This window comes from Triturus cristatus, chromosome 5_1 (assembly GCF_964204655.1).
Source record: "Triturus cristatus chromosome 5_1, aTriCri1.1, whole genome shotgun sequence".
NCBI lineage: Eukaryota > Metazoa > Chordata > Amphibia > Caudata > Salamandridae > Triturus > Triturus cristatus.
In genome coordinates, this window is record NC_140587.1 from 633,038,959 (window position 1) to 633,059,416 (window position 20,458).

Below are 20,458 nucleotides of genomic sequence, written 5' to 3' on the forward strand. Positions count from 1 at the left end.
ATTCAGTTATAAACCCAAGGTTAAAGTGACGTTAAAGTCAGGGGAAAATGCCACTTAAAACCTGCCATTTTAAACTCAAAAGACTCCAAAGGCCACTAATAAACAAAAGATATACTAATCGGAGCTAACTATAACGTGTGCCTCGCCCATGCACTGCTTATGATCTCACATATTACATCACATCTGACATATTTAATGACATCATTGATGACATCACTGATGACATCTCAAATGACATAGTTGATGACATCAAGAGCAGGAGTTAGAATTCCAAATTATCTTGTCCTCGAATATCTGTTCTTCTTTCTATGACTCTCTTATGATTTTCAGGGAAAGTATTGAAATATAACAACTTCAGGAAAACACTGACAGATGTGGGGCTCCTTTTGAAAAATCTGCCTTTCTCTTGGTAATATGTTCCTGCTTAGACCATGATTACAATAACATGTGACACTCAAGTACTACTGTACCTTTGCAGAGGTTGAGAGGTGAAACTTCTTCCAGTCAAAGTATTTCCCCTGGCGGATCACTGAATGGTAGGAGAAAGGATCCGTCAGGAAGTGAACAAACTTCCCTGCCAGCTTGCATGTGAACACTTGACCGTACTTTTTCTGGCGAGCCCGGAGGAACTCGAGTGGGTTGGCACCGAACTGCAAAGCGCACCCCAGATATGGAACTACCCCATTCTCCAAGGGGGGTTCTTCTGGGCGCCTGAAATACAGAAAACAAATATTGTTTGTATTTTCAGATTTTTGTAAATTCAAAATGTCTACGATTGTCTACTTATTGACTTGTGATTCACCTTAAACACATAGGGGCAGACTTACAAGCCCCGTTTGCGTCACTTTTTCCATGTTAAAAGAGACGCAAAAGTGGCGCAGAGGGCTTGTAAATCTGCCCCATAGTTTACTATATTAGCTGTGCCATTCTGTTTGCACAATTAATCAGCAATTGGCATTGGAAAAAGTATAAAATAACTGCAAAACTAAATATCCCCTGTTAATGTATCCCAAAGGCAAAGGTATTTATTTATACAATAGGATTGTTCACCACCAGAGAATTGTCTAAATGAGGGCCTCATTTTAATGTCGGTTGGAAGGCTCTGACCTGTGGTCGGAGGCTTTCCGACCGACATCTTCAGTTTCACTTTCGACCTCCATATTACAATGACAGCGGTCAGAAGTGAAAGCGGCCGGTCATTTCGTCTGGCTTTACCCATGGGCCAGTTGGAACTGGCATGTAGCCCCTTAAAGACGGCATTTCCACCATCAGGATTGCTATGTCGGATTCCCCCAGGCTTTTCCTGATGGGCTTTCTGACATAAAAAACCTTTCAGAAAGTGACTTTGGGGACCCCTAGCAGGGCCCTCTTCTGCGGCCTCCAGTTGGGGCCAAGGGGGCACTGTAAATCCCTGCACTGTGTGCCACACAGTGCAGGGATGTAAAAAAATTCTCATTTCTCAATGGGAGCTAGTGCTGCGGGCGAAAACCACCCGCAGCACATGCTCCCATAGAGAAATAGGAGTTTGGTGCTGTTGCATTGCAATTTGGTGGTTGGAACCGACAACCTATAGTCAGTCAGTTCCAACACCAAAATGGTGTTGGGCAGACTCAAGTTTGCCAGACATCGTAATAAGACCCTTCCTCAACAATCCACAGATTCTCTGTTACCTTTCACATATAAACTGGGCCCACATTCTATAGCGTTATCCTAACTTCCTACTCTCATCGTAACACAAAGGTTTTTTTAATGTCTGTTTCTTTGATCCTTTTTTTTTTTTTTTTGCAGAGTTTTATATAGCGCGAACTAGACCCGAATCCAATCAGGTATCAGAGCGCTTTACATAGCACCAGTTACTTTACATGAGGACACACATTCGTTCCCCCTACATTTGGAGTAGTTGTGATTTGCTTTGGAATTTACCAAGGTGTCCAGGAATATCCGTTAGAGGGGATCTTCAGAAATAGTTTTGTGAATTAGATTTCTGCATGAGCAGAATTACAAGTATATGAGCATGCTATTTGTTTCTCACTAGAGAACATATTTATTCATATACATCAGCCCCTTTCACTAAACCTCTACCAACTTTGGGAATGTTGCCTACCAAATCCCACTTTTTTCCTAACCTTTCCAAGAGTAATTCTCCGATTTTTGTCAGGGATGAAATTAGTCAAGACAATGTTTGAAAATATCCACATTTACTGCTGTGGGTGTGCACATACTTAAAGGCCATTCTTGCTAATGAATGCCCCACTCCATGACCCTGTAAGTAGATTTATTGAAACAAAAATGTCAGCGGTAGTTAATCTTATGAGTTTAATCTTCACATGGGTGTCATGCCCCACAGAGTGATGTGTGCACTGTCATCAAGATGCTGAAAACCATCTCAAAAGGAACTGTGGAATATTATCTGTATTTCAAGACTCCCTGTGAAATGTGTTCTTTTATACCACTGCATTTTGTGCAGTATGTGTGTACTTAATTTATGTGCACATATGTGTATATTCCCAATAAAAAGATGAAATCTTACAAATTCTTACCTTCTGCGCACGCCTAGAATTAGCCAGACGCAACAGCACAGTACCACCACCAATCCCGATATAAAGGATATGGTCAGCATCTCTGAATCTCGATGGTAAGCAAATGCTAGAGTATGAGACAACTGGCAGGGGCGCTGAGCAATCTTCAATTGACTGCCAGACAAGCAGCAGCTCATTGCTCTTCAATATACACAATGAGAGGGATGAGCCTGTGGGCGGAACCTGGATTAGCATACCAAGCTTTCCATTAACCTCTTGGATATTATGCGGTTATTGGATTATGTGTTGGTGCTGCTTTGTCACACTCTTTGAAAATATTCCTGAGGTTGAAGCTGGCATGCTGCCAGTGGACCCTTGAGTCAGGTCGAGGAGTCATGTCTACGGGTATTAGCAAATATTCCAATGTAATCAGAGAACTGTAATAATTGATAATGTTAAAGTCTATAAGCCAGGTCCTCATTGATTGAGTCGTTTACTGACTTGGCGCTACAAGTAACACACGAAGACTACTTTCGTGAATACCATGGTTACAGTGTAAAATCACAGGGTCTGGGATTACAGTGGACATGAGAGGAAGGGTGTCAAGCGGAGGAGGCGACTCCGGTTTGAAAGTTTTGAGGTGCTGATGCAATCACTCGTAAGGATGGGTTTGAGGTACTGGGATGGGCTGGGTGGCGGTGCGCGATTTGTGGTCCTTTTTATATGATTTTAAGGTTTCTATCAAAACTTTAATAAAATAATTTTGTTTTAAAAAACAAGGTAAAAAAAAACTAGCAGAAAAATACATGACTTTAAAATTACTTCTGACTGACACCCCCCAAAAAACCAAATCCCTATAATTAAAATGGTGATGGAACAATTTTTGGGGGGTTGACGCCATTAAAGTTACGTCACTGAACTCATAGGGATTGTGGAAAATCCAAGCGTCACACAAAGAACAAGTGTAGCAAATAAGTCACTCTATTTGGCAAGAGAGTGATAAGCACAATCTCCAATAAAATCGCCACTCAATTTGTAAAGCTATACAGTTTTACCATGCAGTGCACAAACGATCATGTGTTGAAATCGGATGTCAGCAAATGTTAGTCACTTGCCCCTTCCCAAGTGATGTATCTTGATTTGTTTTGATTGTATTACATTTTTGTTTCCATCACACTTCAGAATTACAAAAGAAGCGCTTCATCTGTGCTTTCATAGCTGCTGTAATATTTTGAAATAATTGTGCAATTCATTTATAGGTATTTAAATTGTGTAAGAAAAAATGACATCCTGCAGCTTTTCCTTTTACACCAGTAAGAATGTCACATAGTTCGCTTTCTAAAATTCGCACACTTTGCTCTCAGAGAAAGTAAACTAAACATCAATTTCCATGTTAAAAGAATAGGCAGAAATTTGTCAGAATATACAGCCTTACATTTAACCTCTGTCTTTTAAATCACAGCAAATGTGAAGAGATACAAACTAAATTTAAATGCATCTTTATTGCTTATTAACCTTCCGAATGGTTGTTTTGGGAGTGCTGCAGCGCCCCCACACCTCTACCCTCAGACCTAATGTAAAACCGACATACGCACCCTACTCACCACACTCTTACACAAACCCGAGTCAGCCGACGGTCTGCCACGGAAGTGTTTGGAAAATCATCCCGGAGTAACTCATGGCACTGGGACTCCGTAGTAATGGCAGATGTGCGCTGTACACATGCCAATTACAATACCCACAGGGTCCCGGATTACTAGTGTCACTTTCAGGCTGAGTAAAATCACAAAGATTGCCCCCGGGCCACGACGAACCTAAGAGGTGCAGGGATGTTTTACACTGTAGAACAAGAACATTGAACAGAGAACTGTATAAAAGCAGTGCATGGAATTGACCACAGTGTAAAACCAGGCTATGCAAAGGTCTACAGTGTAGCACGTGAAATGCATTACTATGTAGTACATAAAATGGACAAAAACGAGGAATCAGAACATGGAATAGAAAACAGTGTAAATAAAACCAGAACATGAAATAAATCATATTGCGGATTCAGAACTTGAAATCGATTACTAAGTAGGAGCAAAATATCAAATGGAATGCATTACAGTGTAGGCCATGGGATAGATTACAGTGTAGAACCAGAACATGAACTAGATCAAAGTGCGAACCAGAATTTGAAATGGATTACAATGTAGAACTAAACAATGAAGTGGATTACAGCGTAAAACTAGAACTTGTAATGATTTACAGTATAGATGAGAACATGAAATGGGCTGTTAACATTCTTGCAATACCTTAATATAGCCTTAGAGCCCACTGTAGCAGCCGCTATTGGTCAATAAAGACCCTCTCCAGCGTTAAAGTCCCAAGCCAAAGTATTTATTTCTACTATGTGAGGCATGCCTGCCTTCTCCCATCTCCACCAATCCCAAAATAAGAAAACACAACATAACAGCCCCTTTCCCTCCCCACTTTCTGTTTTGAGCATGTCATAGACTAAAATCCTAAATCGGCCTGGACAGAAACAGTGTTAGGGAGAGTATAATTGATCAAATGAGGGGAAGGTCTTGGAGTAATGCACTTACCAGTAAGTAATTCCTCCCTCACTTGGTCCCAGATTTTCTAAGATTTTGTGTTGATGTTGTATCACCTTTGCGGCGCATCCCCTATGGAAGATCTGTTTGGGAATTTAATAAGCCATGCAAAGTGGATTTGCATTGCTTTGCGTGGTTTAGTGAGCAAAAAATAATGCAAGGCAGAACAGAGCGTAGCCTTGAAATACTTTGCGTTGGGTGGACATTACATGAGTGGAACATGGACATTCCTATGCATCCACCCATGTATTTTGATGAAACCCTAATTTACAAAAACTTGTAAACCTTGACTTGCGCCAAAATGGTGCACCTACCGACAAAGGCGTAACGCGGAGACATAACTAACTTGTTACTTTCTCTTTCCATGTGTGCTTCTTTCTGCAGCACTTATAGAAAGAGGAATATGCCTCTAAGGAATTTTTGTACAGGAAGGTCAACCCTTGCACAATGGTAAAGCCCACAGTGCGCGCTAGAGCTGGGAGAGAGCAGAAGTGCACTATATGTTAAGAAACACAAAGATGGTAGTAATGTATAGCGGATCGCACTGTACCGCTAAGCCCACGCCATTGGATTCTTGCATTGAACATGCGGGCCTACTATAGCCTGCAGGAAATTCTAAAATGGCTGTCTCATACAAGACATTTTAAAGGTTATATATACCTTTGTAATTTGAAGTACAGAATGAGGAGTTTCCGAAAGGGGTAAACATATCTTGAATTTTGTCCTTTGAGCTTTGCAAACGTATGCCAGACATAGAAAAAACAGACATATAAACAGAGATCTATGGTACATATTTTTGGAACCACATATTTAGGTAAATTTCTGGTATCCTAACACGTGGACAATACGGACATCACTAGCAAACTAGAAAAATATCGGTCGTATTTGGATCGTGGAAGACAAATCTCCTCGGAGTAATAGGAACGTCATAGTCACAGAAAGAAATATTGTTCAAAAGCCTTGAGGAAGTCACCTGGTGTGACGAAACACGTGTCGGCTGTTGCGCATGTGGATCAAGACCGTAAAGCTACAGATACTCTTTATAAACAGTCTCTTCAATGTCATGCTTGTTTAGGGACAATGGGTCTTTATGGCCTTATTTGAAAAACTGTGATGTTTTACACAATGTGTTGTTTATATTAAAAAGAATGTTTTTTGTATAAACCCATCTTTGTTTGTTGCCAGTGATATATTGACACAATGAAATACAGTTTGCTTATAATGGTTGTATACAGGTCAGAATAGGGTATTACTTTGGAGTGCCGGAATATTTGTATATTATATTTAAGGCTCCCGATTTTCCGTTTAAACGGATTTTTACATATAAATACAGACGGAAAAATATTTTTCCTTTGTCTGCATTTATATGTAAAAACGGAAAAATGCCAATAAATACGTTTAACTTTGTTGTAGTCTTCGAGGAGAAGACCAGTCTGTCCGAGCGCAGGTGGGGAGAGGGCTCATCGGATTTCAGCCGAGTCAAAACAAAGGTCAATGTTAAGGGGCCATTAGATTTCCTTTTGTTTAAGTATCCTGGCTTGGAGCAGAGGTGGCGGGATGCACTCTGTGTGGCCTCCTCTATAACTTATAGAGGAGGCCACACAGTGTTACCTTGAAGTGCTAAAATGGGGCACCTGTTGCGCTTCCGGTCCGTTGATTACATGGCCCCAGGAGATAAAGGATGAAAGGGGCAGGGGAGATTACCTACTAAGTCTCATCTTTCAGTAAGAAGGGCCTGGTGTAGGATACAGCTATCACAAGTGCACACAGGAGTAAAATAGGGAGAAGTGATTCTCAGCAACACGCCTGTTAGTTTGCTACCTGCAAAAATATGACAACACAATACTCATGTTCTGTTATCCTCGAGTTTTAGAACTATTGGAGCCCTGAATTATTAGTTCAGCATGAATGACAAAAAGAACTTCGGTAGCACTGGAGAGCTACTTTAAACGTACATGTATGTAAACAGTAAAAGGGTTTCAACAGAATAAAATGTTTTTCAAACGGTGTAATGTCTGGAAAATCATTTTCAGTACTCTCTTTTTTTTACTTGTTACAGCCTGATTTAATAATATTATTTGCTATTGCGATAGAAAAGATTGTCAGCTCTCTGGGTCACAAGTTAGTGTGGCACACCAAGTGTGGTGTGCACCGTTTAACTAATGTTTGTTTTACTGGAGTTCCTCCTTCCTATGTTCGATATGTAGTGCTCCACCGATCTCTGTTTGTTAACAAGTGTTTCTCTAATTCAGTTTCATTCTACAGTGTCGCCTTCTCTCGCTCCGGTTTCTCTATGGGGGTCTCAGACCAACATATCCTTCAGTGACACTGAAACAGAGGCGCAACTAGAGTGAAATTTCGTGGGGGGGGGGGGAATTCTTCCAGCAATCGAATCGGCAGAGTGAAGATGCAGGAGCTCTAAGGGGTGAAGTAACAACAAAGCCTCCTGAGCAAGTAAATAGTCTTTTAAAGACCTGTGAGGTACTCAGGTGCTGCTGTGCGTGTGCCAGGGAAACTGTCTCAGCCCGGACTGACAAACACGATGGGGAGGGAGGGGGGGAGGGAGGAGGGGGTGTAAATCAATGCATAGTATGTGTTACATAAGACAGCGAGGCTTACAAGGCCCTTCCTAGCTCACTGTCTTATCTTAGAAGGTTTGCAATTTATTAACAACAAGTAACAAAATGATCTTTTTGTTAAAAGCAGTTACCCACCTGCATAAATCTATCTAAACCTATAACAACCAAGCACGCATTGCCTTTTTAAATGTGAATAAATACTAGCTACAGCGTCTTTTTTTTGCTCGCGACAAAATAAATATGGATAAATACAGAAAAAATGACCAAAAAATAAATATGGATAAATACAGACGGAAATGTTAAAAAAAAAATATCATAAAACCGGGAGCCCTAATTATATTGCACTATATGTTAGTAGATACAGCACATTGCTGTTCTTTCCCTTTCACGCAATGCAGAACAGCAGGTATTCTTAAGGCGTTGCTTGAAAGAAAAGTAAAACTGGCTCGGACATGACAGATCAATCTTGGAGCACTCACATCAACGCAACATACAATACCACACTGGACATGCGCACAGACAGCATAATTGACATTTCAACAGAGCTCAAACCGACTCTCAGTTCGAGAATAACATAAGAAGCCGGGAATCCCAGTAAGCAAAAAGGTTCACCTCACACCCTCAGTCTGGTATCAGTGGAAGCCTCAGTCGTGGATCCAATAAAGCCATTCCAAATCAAACCACAAATTACAAATAGAGAAACATATAAAGAAAGCAGTTACCTAGCCATTCTGGAGCACAGAGAAGAAACAGACCAGATAACTCCAAAACAGGTTCCGAGGACAATAAATCACTTGAGAGCGGATGGGGCTCCCGGACAAAATGGCCTACCTAACGCTCTATTTAGGCAAGATCCTACGTTTTGGTCCAGCGTCTTATCTCCCTTGTTTTGCAACAGCTTAAGTACCGGGAACATTCCTGACTCCTGGAGGGGCAGCATCCTTCAACCGATTCACAAATCAGGGACACGCTCAGACCCAAACAACTATAGGTTAATAGCCCTAATAGACGTCGAGGCCAAGATCTATGCATCCAACCTACTGGCAGACCTGGAGACTTGGGTCACAAGCAAAAACCTGATCCCAAAGACACAAACAGGATTCCGGGCCGGCATGGGCACCCCAACAAACGTATTAGCACTAACTCTTCTAGCTAAGAAAGCAATTGATAACTCTAACATCCTAGATAAATGCTTTCTAGATCTCAAAGCAGCTTTTGATAAAGTGCCAAGAGCCAAACTATGGGCCAAAATGAAAGCTTGGGGTGCCCCTCCTAACCTATTGGGAGCAATCATCAACTTATATTCGCATACCTGGGTCCAAATAAAAAAAGGGGATGGTCAGCGCCTAACAAAGAAATTTCCAACAATAAATGGGCTAAAGCAAGGATGTGTGCTGGCTCCTAGCCTATTCAACATCTATACTGCCGACCTATAGAGCAACCTACGCACAATCCAGGGTGACCCACCGAAATTGGGACAAACCACTAAAGCGAGCCTGCAATATGCGGACGATATAGTGCTTCTCTCTCAAACTCCACTTGGTTTACAACAACTGATTTCACGCGCTTTTACATCTCTTACGCCCATTTAACAATAAACCTTAAAAAATCTAACTTCCTATGCTTATCAAAATTTGTTTGGAGGATAAATTCCTGTAATCTAAACCAGGTGGATGAATATAAATATTTGGGCATCCTATTAGATCGCCATTTAAACTATAAACATCATTTAGACCTTGGGAAAACAAAATCAAAACAACTACAATTTGCTTTCAAAACTATACAAAAAAAACTAAGTGGAAGCTCAACCAGTTACTTATTAAAGGTTGTACAGCAAAATGTCTGCCCTCAATCACATATGGCTTGGAAATGATGGACACCAAGGACTCTAAAACGCAAAATCTTGCCTAATCAAGATTGCTAAAAAAACTGTTCTTAATTCCGTGCCATATTTCCCAAGCACAAATTCGCCTGGAATACGGATTAACAAACCAGATACCGGCCAGACAAGGGGTCCTGGTCAAATATTACTGGCGAATGAGGGCCACTGAAGATAACACGCTAGCCCATCATTGCTAGGAAGAGGTCAAAAAACAGGCTAGGCAGACCAATTCCACATGCAAGACTCTTCGGCAAGCGCTTCTATCGCTAAACCTGGAAGAAGCTTGGCACTCACCAATGCCATATCTTGCTTTTAAACAGACCACTAACAAAGCCATCAAACAAGCATCATTGCAAATAGACAAAGCATTAGTGGCTGGCAAAAGTCATGCCTGGATTGTGATGCCAACGTATAAACAACTGAAACAACAAGCCTATTTACAAGAATGCTTCAGGGATCACTAGAAGAGGAAACTAAGCTTACTGAGATTGGGGTGGTTTCCTTACCCCATAATGGTTACAGACTTGGCCATCTCTGGATTGTCACCTCTGTGACAGGGGAGAAGAGTCACTATTACACCTATTATGTATTTGCCTGGCCTTACACAATCTAAGGAAGATCCTCCTGAGGCCAACCCTAAGAGAAACACAAGTCAGGACCTGCAGGGCAGCTGTGATAAAATGCCTCAGTGGGTCTTCGATACAACTTTCCTGCAAAACGATAAAATTCCTGACATTTGTGGCCCAAGAGCTAAAAAAAAAGGCAGCAGCAAAACAGGAACTGGGACATATGGACACTTTGCAGCCGGACCCAGATCCTCCTTGATGCACTTCACAGCCTACCCTCCTCTCTTTTATTCCAAAACACTGCAAGCACTTTACTTGAGGCAGGGGGGACAGACACATTTAATCAAATATAAGCCCTAACATGAGCTGCATCCCTTGTTATAACAGTCATTTGCTGGCCTCAATCTTCTAATGAGAGGGCCATCGCCTCATAAAGTGCTACTCCTGTTTTTATTCTTCTTGTATATTTAAAAGCTCTCTCCCTGTTTTTACTCATCATGTATATTTGTGCAATGCTGCCCAGCATACGGGGGCTTGTTTTATTTTATATGATGCTGTTTACCACATGGTGGTATGTTCCACCCTTTTACGATTTCAACAAATCAAATAAAAGTATTTTTCTTTCAACTGGCTTTTGCTTCTTTACTATGTGAGATGTACCAAAGCTCAAACACAAGATGACTTTAGCAATTCATTCAGAAAAGAAAGATTTATTTTGACACAGAAAGTCATCAAATAATTCTCCTCTAATACCTTATAGAAAAGAGTACCTTCCCTACAGTTCTTCTTCAGAGAGACTCCTTGATAAGCCACCCAGAATGATGAGTTTCCCCTTGCATGTCTACCCTGGATTTCCAGGGGAGAAGAATTAGAAAACTTGTACGTTAGAGAAATCAAAGACCTGATCCAGCTGCTTAAAGTCTGAGTACAAGGCTTGGGACCTCTTCTTGATTGCCACAAATTTACAAACAATGAATCTAATAGGCAAAAAGGGGCCACCCTATTTAAATAGATAAGAAGAGCCCATCTAACAACCAAAGTGTATCTTTTCTTGTAGAGATAAAAAAGAAAAAAAGAATTAGGTTGTATACCCTCTTGATCCAAATGGAATGGAAATGACACTTTGGGAACAAAAGAGGGACCCAATTCATCAAGATAACTAACTGGGCAAATAGCTACAAAAAAGGATTCAAGAGCCAAACACGTACAATCTACTGACTCCAAAGGCTCAAATGCTACATCCTTTAAGGCTTCAAGAACCAAAGGCAGATCCCAAAAAGGATTCACCGTACTACCCGGTGACCTAATTTTTGAGAAAACCTTTAAATAGATGACCGACAGGATAATCTGAATCAGAAACAAAATCCCATGGTTCTCTAAAGGTCTTAGTGCCAGTTTGATTTATTTTTCCAAATGTATTATATTGCATTTCAGAAACAGAAGAATTGCATTTCAATACAGAGTAAAGTGTGCATTGTTGCGTTACAAGAAAAGATGTACATTTAACCATGCCATTGTTGAGTCTGATACGATATTGATGGGCTCTAAGCACAGAGATAGCCTTGAGCAAGTTTCCCTCGAGCAGATCAATGTGTGATCTATAGACCTAGATACCTAAATATTTGAATGCGTGATGGGCTACCCGGATCGTTTGTGCAACCCAGAAAGATCTTATTGGAGGGCATAGCTGTGTGGAAGGAAAATGCATGTGATTTGGCATGGTTAATTCAAAGACCAGGTAAGTCTCCGAACTCTTGGTGTATAGTGGAAATAAGTGTGAGGTTCATTCACAGGTCTCTGGTGTAGATAATAATGTCAACCGTATAATAAAACGACATGGGATTGAAATCCGTAAGTGATGTCCCAGCACACCGCCTCCTGTTGAAGTCTTCAAACTAGGGGCTCCATTGAAATTACAAATAGTAAAGGTGATAGGGGACAGCCCTGACACATGCCATGAGATATGGGGTATTGTGTGTAAATATTTGATCCTGTTTTAGCCCAGGCTGTGGGGTTAACATAAAGCATCTTGTCCCAGTAAATGAAGGTGGAGGGAATGTGAAATTTCTGCTACACCAAGAACAAAAAGTTCCATTCCAAAGAATCAAACGCTTGTGGCAGGTCTAAGTGTAGGGAGCTAGTGGCAGAAAATGTGCCACGTGCTAGTTTCATAATTTGGTACAGGCGTCTAATGTTTAATAATTTGGTACAGGCGTCTAATGTTTAATGAGGTGCTTCTACATGGAGCAAATCCACTTTGTTCTATGTGTATCAGATCGGGAAAGTAGGGGGAGCAGTCTCTTGGCTAGGATTTTGTATTCTGAGGTCAAAAGAGATTGCAGTCTATGGGATTAGAGGTCCTCCAGAGCTTGACAGGGCTTAAGCAAGGAGGGAACTAGAGCCTGACTAGTCGTTGAAGGTAAAGAGCCAGTTTGCAGAGATGCATGGTAAAGCTTCTCAGGATGGTGAACTAAATGTGTTGCAAAACTGGAATGGAATTCAATGGGGAGTCCATCAAAGCACGGTGCTTTGTCATGTGCCATTCCTCTAATTGTGCTGCGTAGTTCTTCCAGTGTTATGGGAGCCGCCAACAAAGCGTGCGCCACCTTTGGTACCTGTGGGAGTGGCAAGTTGTCCAGGATTCCATCCCTCACCTCTGAGGGGGTGTAGGACTAGTCGTGTATAGGGTCGCATAATAGGAGCGAAACGTGTCATTGATGTCCAATTGTGTATTACACTGTATTGCTGCGGGTGAGATGATGGACAGGATCGGTGTGGGGGACAACTGTGGCCAGATCATATGGGCGAGAAGCATGACCGACCTATCCCCTTCCGAGTGTAGTTGTCTGTAAATATGTTGTGTGGTCAATAAGCCTCAGTTGTTCTAAGCTTTCCGTGTGTTGTATTCTAATCTCCTGTAGTTCTAGTGAGTGTGTGGGATTGTGTACTGTTGTCTGTTCAAGGACTCTCAATTGTGTCTATAGACGTTTGAGGTCATGCGGAACAGATTGTTGGCTCCCTTGATCACCACCTTAAATGCTTCCCATTCAACTAAAGATGAGGAGGCTGAGCCCTCATTTTCAATAAAGTCAGTGCTGATGGCGGTACCCCGAGTGTTTTCTAAAACCTACATCTTCTAGCAGTAATGGTTGCATGCACCATGTGGGTATTGGAGCGGAAACTCTGCCTCATGTCATGAATCATTCAAGCAGGTTAGGATCTTAGAAGCTCTTTCCCAAGTAAATAAGGTGGAGAATGTTCCTGTTATATTTGCAGGGCAAATGATGGGGTCTAAACAGGCATACAGTCCTTGAAGTGGAGAAAAAAAGGAGTAGTCTCGCAGACCATCATTGTGGGCCCTCCATTTATCAATCAGGGACCAGTGAGACATCCAGCTTGATAGGGACAGTGCCTGTTTAGCCGAGTATTAGGTAAGGGTGGATGTGAATAATCTAGGTTTATGTCGAGGACTGCATTAAAATTGCACCCTAATAACCAGGGAATATGTTACATTTCGGAGGACTGCAGACGTTTGTCATTGGAAGGCATCCTGGTCAGTGTTTGGTGCATACATACCACCCAAAATCACAGGTACCCCATCCAGCAACCCACGAAAAATGACATATCGGCTCAGGGTATCAATTTTAGTATCCTGTACCACAAACGGCACACCCGCCTGTAGCCAGATAGCTGCCCCATGGGCAAAAAAATATATATTGTAGAAAATAACTGTCCTCTCCATTTCCTGCATAACTTAATAGTTTCAGGGGCAGGGGGTAAGTCTCCTGTAAATACCCTATATTTGCTTTCCGGCCGTGGAGTTGTGCTAGGACCCTATGTCTTTTATGAAGGGACCCCAACCACCAGACATTCCAAGTCAGCATTTTGTAATGTTGTGAGGTCTATGACATTCAGTACCTTGTTAGTAATCATGACTGAGGGGACACTCCTTGCATAATGAAGTATATTAGAGGTGTATGGACATATCTGGTGATAGAGGAAACATTTTCCCAATTCAGGGTCCAACAGGGAACAGCTGTTCGACCAAACCACAAACAATAAACAAAACAGTGAAACCAAATAATACATTATGCAGTCGTCTAAGGAGGGGGGACCAATCATAGTACGTATGCGCCTTTCTAATACGGGGGTAATAAAGACTTGTGTCTCGCACTGGAGTGTCGGGAATCCCAGATGGAAATAGTTGTCAGGGAGTATTGCAAGTTACATGTAAAAATTAGATGCAGATTGACTATGTTAGGCCAGCTACCTGACAAAGAAGTCTGATTAGGAGTGGCAGGATGTGATAGCGAAAGAAGGGTGGGAGGGGAAGGGATGGAAAGGAATTGATCAATCAATCAATCAGTCAGGGTTGGTAAAGTGCACCTAATCAACCTTGAGGGTCTCACGGAGCTGGAGGTAAGAAGGGTAGCTCCGTTGAGTGCTGGGGTCATGCGAAAAGCCAGGTCTTGAGGTCCTTCCTGAACTGGGGCAATGTGGCGGAGACTGTTGAGGAGATGGGAAGGGGGAGGGAAGGGAAGGAAAAGCCTACTTCTGGGAGGGTAGGTCTATTGTATAGCAGGAACAAAGACCATACTGCAGCAGGTTGAAGGGATGTCATCAAGAATCACAAGGTGTCACCTTTCCCCAACATATTTAATAACAAAAAGTCTGCAGTCTGTGTTCTCACAGTGGTGAATAACGCTACACTTTTATTGAAGTCCGAGTTGGAGTTCACACTCTCTAAGGAACATGACCTGGGTTGTCTTGTCAATGCTGTGAGTGATAACAAAAATGCCAGTACTGCCACCCTGCCCTCAAGGGCTTGTTGAGGGGAGGGCGCCACTTTCAAACAATTTCGGCGAGCCTGTCCACGATGGCAGGGCATCTCACGTTCTGTCCTCCGTACGCGCTTCATGGTTGGCGGACGGAGTGCAGTCGGGTATTGGCGTGCCAACCACTCTCAGGTGGCATCGGGAGTATCAAAAAACAATGAACACACATCATGTAAGATCTTCAATTGGGCTGGGAACATTAAAGCGTAGGTAACTCCCTCTGAGCGAAGCTCCCGTTTGACCATTTGGAAGGATGTACAGCATCTCTGCACTTCCAAAGTGCAATATAGAAAAATAGACACAGTGGAATTGTCAACAATAATGGGAGCCACCTCTCAGTCTTTGTGCAGCAGATGATCACGATCTCTGTAGTTGAGTATACATGTGACCACAGGACAAGGTGGTACTCCCAGGGGAGGGCCTGGGGCTGGCATCCTAAGTTCCCTCTCCACAGTAAATAGGGATGCTAAGCAATGGGGAGCTATCGGTTTTTGAAGCCATTGTACAATGAATACAATCAGATTGGGGCCCTCCTTGCCCTCCAACATCCTCACTATTCGCACGTTAGTACAATGTGCACAGCCTTCTGCGTCCTCTGTTGTTTCATGTAGGGTCCTAAAATGTCTGTTAAATGTGCAGTCTGCTGGAGGACCAGCTTGGATTGTGTGGTTTCCTCTGTGTGCAGTTTATCCGACATTTTGCGATGATCCTCACCGAATATGCCAAGGTCTGTCAAGAGTGAATCAATGCGGTGTTTGATGGCAGACCTGGAATCACGTATTTCACTGAGTATCAGATCAAGTTTATCCAGTGGAGGAGCCAGGTTTGTAGGAGGTATACAGTCATCCAATGTGTGTTGAGGAACCATCAGACTGGCTTCGCAGTGGAGGCACACAGGTCTGTTGGGATGATGATCAGACAGACTTGGTATGCCCCATGTTGGTGTTGTGGCAAGTGCCTTGTTATAGGAAGCAAAACGTTGGGGTCACTAGCCAAAAGGAGGTTGAGGGGTGCTCAAGGCCGACAGGAGTGCATGTAGCACTCACGCAGCTAGTACAGTGGAATAAGAGAAGGAAACATGCCCCTGCTGCAAAGCCCAGACAACCCGCAGGTCACAACACACTTCCAGGCATAAACTGGAGGGTTGCAGGACTAGCAACAAATAATGATGGACCCAGTCAGCCATGGTGAAAATTAGTATAAATTCCGAGGTAGTGTAGCTTACTCTATGGCATCCAATGATGAGGGGGGCACACACCACAAGGGCCAATGGTCTACAGCAGCTTTCAGTAACAAGTCAGGGTCTGCACTTAATGTGGTGTTAGAGACTGGGGTCCACACAGAATGCAGTGTTTTGATGCTGTAGTCCAGCAGTGGTGCAGCCATGCAGTCAGGATACGGCATCACAGAAAACTCACTGGCCTGCATACCAGGGAGCTCCAGGAGAAAAGGGCCACTGTGGCTCATACCCTTTTGAATGTGGCAGGGGGGCAGAGAAGACAATAAAATCTGTGGAAAGCTGCCAGAAAGACAGGCTGTGTCCTCCTCCATGCCACCAGCACTCCTGCAGTCTCCATGAGTGGCCCAGTCCTAGATTAATTAGGGAGTTCACAACGGTCCATGCAGGGACCCTTGGAGGAAAGCACTTGAGGTTGCACGATCTCCACGCTGTCCGCCGATATATACAATAAAGGGAACCAGACCTCCTCTACCCAGGAGCGTCCCCCATTATGTCAATGTCCAGGTAGGTCACTCAATCCCCTATCAGCTCACACGATAGTCAACTGTTCAGGCTTGCCAGTCAAGCCCTCAGTCAGCGTCACCACACCATTATGCACTTCAGAGTTATAGGAACTGATAGACTCACCCTTTCTTTAGTCGTTCACACTTCATGAGGCAGGAGGGATTGTGCCCCGCATCCACAGTTTCCAGATCAGGCCACACTGAGATTGGCTTTGCATGGACGTTGCTTGGCCTAATGCACAATGAGGACACCAGTGGGCTGTGTACAGGATAGCCCCAGGTCCATGGCAGGCAGGTTTTCACATCTTGTGTACCCCATAGCCCAAAGGGGCTTGAGAAACACACCCGCTCTGTGCCCGGTCTCCTTGCGGTGGGCAGGGGAAAGGTGTTGCACCACAACAGATACTGGATTAGGTAATTGTGGAAGCTCTGCAGCTGCAGAACAGCTTCTCTCAAAAGTTTCCAGCGGGCACTTGCAGGACAGCCCAGGCCTCCGAACAGGAAGTCTTTCCTCACCGGGAGTCAGTTCGGGCAGGAGGTAAGGGCTAGTCTCAGCATTTAATGTTGTAGTGCCTGCTCACTATGCGGGGAACAGCTACATATACAAAGGCAGCGTGTGAGCATTGCTGAGCCAATCAGGAATTCTCACGGTGGTGGCGGCCGGAGCACAACCTGCACATAGTGCATTGTAGAGGATTAAAATCTGATTAATAATCCCAGTGTTGGATGATGAAGGATTCCCGGGCTCCTCGCGGGAGCCTTAGAGAGACACACCCACCATCTTCAGATTGACACCCCCTCACCAGTTTGAGTTTAAATGTTTTAATTCTGAGATCCAACTGAAAACCATCTTCTATACGAAGAAACATTCTGGACCAAATCTGTTTACAAGGGATCTAAAGGTTTTGAATCCCACTAATTCCTAAAGGCACCCCAGTGATGGAAGTCGGACTTTAAAGTACAACTCTTTCTTGAGGATTAAACAGTAGAAGCTAACTGGTCTGGAAGCCCTTTCCTCATAACCCTTGTGTTCAACCTCCAAAGCCTCTTATAGGAGCTTCTCCAGAAAGTCTTGCTGTAGCACCTGAAATGTCAGAGGTGAGGGAACTAATGGGAACATCAAGTGTTTACCAGTCCTCACCTGAATCAGCAGAGGAGACCAGGATGATTTGGGCCAGGATGGGGCAATCACAATTACTGATACTCTCTCCCTTCTCAATTACATTAGAAACTTCAACTTCATGGCAAGTGGAGGAAAGGCATACAAAAGACCTTGAAGCTAAGGGCAGCTCAATGCATCCTGACCCCAAGCCTTTTCTTGCCTCTTCATTCTGCAAAAACAAGGAAGAAGAACAGTCTCATAACTGGTGAAAAGATCCAGAACCGGTCCGTCCGTCCCTATTTTATAAAGATGACCAAAAGTCCTGGGACTCGGGCAAAAGTTCTGGGATGAAGCAATATTCTTGCTCATGGAATCAGTTACTTTGTTTATCACAGCTGAAAGTGAATAGCTAAGAGAGGACACATTCACTTCTGCCAAGCTGAAAATCTTGTCCAAAATGGTGTTTAGGGATTTAGAGTGAGACCGCTATCTGGTAATATATGACTTTGCCATTATGTTGTCCATCCTGATTAGAATATCCTTGCTTAAAAGGTGTGAAAAAGCCTCACTCAAGCCAATCGGATTGCCTCCAATTATGTCAAATTGGAAGAGAGATGTCTCTGGTGGTAAGACCAAGTCCTCTGCAGCCCCTGACCATCCATCCTGGCTCCTCATCTGTGAGAGCTTATATCCATTTTTTGCAATAGACCAAGTTGGTAAAGCTAGTGGGACTCCCTTTAATAAATTAACAGAATTCAGCCACCAGCTCAGCTTCCTCATTGTCAGAGTAAAAGGAATCCTCTAGCTATAGCTTTGAGACCCCTAATCCCAATGATGCAGAATGTGATTCATGATCTGAATCAAATGAAATCTGGCCCACAAAAGTACAAAAGCGGTTTCTGCCATATTCCGTTACACTTTTACCCAACACTAAACCTTTGGAGAAGAAATGGAGACTAGGTTTCAGATGTGGCCTTATTTTTTGGCTACTCTTCCTTCTGGCAGATTCCCCATGTTTTTTTGTTTGTCAGAAATATTGACCCAACAAAAACCAAATCTTTTTTTAAAATATTATTATTGTTTATTCGGTCAAGAAATATGATCGTTCACATCATTAAAAAAAAAAGAAAATATATATTTCTATTCATTTCAAACTTTGAAAGTCACAGGTATTGATAAATATACATTACAGCCATTTATAGAGCATGTTTATAATATCAAAAGAATGTACAGTTTTCAGTCACAGTATTTCCAGAGATTGCGCAGTATTCTGTTGTAGTTCCATTTCTACAGTTGGGGAAATACACAGGTCCCCTGATACACATTCACTTGCCCCATTTTTTATGCCATTTCTTGGGGCACCCTCTCGATTTAAAAACCTTCTTCTCAGAGATCATGCACTTATCTAATTCATTTGCCCATATCCTGTGTGATGGTCTTTCTGCCACTCCCCACTTTTTGGCAATTTCACGTTTCACTAAAGTATATCCTAACGTTGTCAGTTGTTGTTTTACTTTTGTGAGGACAGTTGCTTCCCATATATTAAGGAGCCTGGGTTGTGGTGTAAGGGTTAGTGCCCTTCCTAGTGCATCTTGTATATGTTTTGTAGCCCCTTCCCATATGGGCCGTATGATCAGACAGTCCCAAACGGTGTGAATAAAGGTTGCTTCTTGGTGAAAGCCACGCAGGCATAGCGTGTCTGGTCTCGATCCCATTTTCGTTAGTGTGACCCCAATGAGATATGATCTCTGTAAGATTTTAAGTTGGATCAGGCGGAAACGGAGAGTGATAGCCGCCTCCCTCGGAGAAATCAGCGCCGCCTGCCAGTCCTCATCTTCAATGGGTCCTAAATCTGTTTGCCATTTTTCTCGGAGCGTGTGGAGCGGGTCTCGTGGGTTATTACACAGTTTTCTGTATGTCAATGAGATTGCTTTATTTAAAATTGGTTCAGCCAGCAGCCGATCCTCCAGAGGGGACGACTCCGGTAACTTGCTCACATCCGGGAGTGCCGTTGTAAAGGCATGGCGGATCTGCAGGTATCGAAAAACCTCACCTTGAGCTAGTTCATATTTCTCCCTCAATTCCCCAAATTTGAGGATTTTGCCCTTTTTCACCAGGTGTCCTATAGTGGAAATCCCGGTGGTGTCCCACTTATCAAACCCAGGCTGATTACATAACAGTCCTAGTTTTTGGGTAAACCATTGTGGTCTGGCTTGGGTCATCACATTTGACCATCCGAGGTGTCTAGTTGCCTGGTGCCATATCTCTGGGCCGTTGGGCCGATATATCGTCCTTTCTGGACTTTCGTATATAGAGTCCCATACTTCCCTCTCTACCCATCTGATATCTATTGAGCATGTAGGCCGGGTCCATCAGGGAACGATATACCCAGTGGTCTACTGCCACAAGTTGCGAGGCCCAGTAATAAGGTCTCACATCAGGGAGGGTGATCTCCCCATCGTACCATCCCTTAGTCAATTTTCGCATCGCTATAGAGTGCGGTCCGCCATTCCACAGTAGCGTTCTGACCTCACTTTCCACACTCAAAAAACAAATCTTGTGAAGGGATTTGATATGATTTTTTCTAGTTTATCAGAAATCCATGATCCTCCAGAACTTTTATGACTCGTTCTGTAGT

At 43.1% G+C, this 20,458-nt stretch overlaps 1 protein-coding gene across 1 annotated transcript in view; it reads right to left on the reverse strand.

The window, feature by feature from the left end:
* LOC146831305 (cytochrome P450 7A1-like) overlaps positions 1 to 2,692 on the reverse strand; it is a 173,632-nt gene extending 170,940 nt beyond the window's left edge. The window contains exons 1-2 of the mRNA XM_085605570.1: positions 2,541 to 2,692; positions 471 to 711 (exon numbers count right to left, since the gene is read on the reverse strand). Of these exons, the coding sequence (XP_085461696.1) occupies positions 471 to 711; positions 2,541 to 2,620 (321 nt within the window). The 5' untranslated portion in view covers positions 2,621 to 2,692. The remainder of the gene's footprint in view (positions 1 to 470; positions 712 to 2,540) is intronic.
* Between the last annotated feature and the right edge of the window lie 17,766 nt (positions 2,693 to 20,458).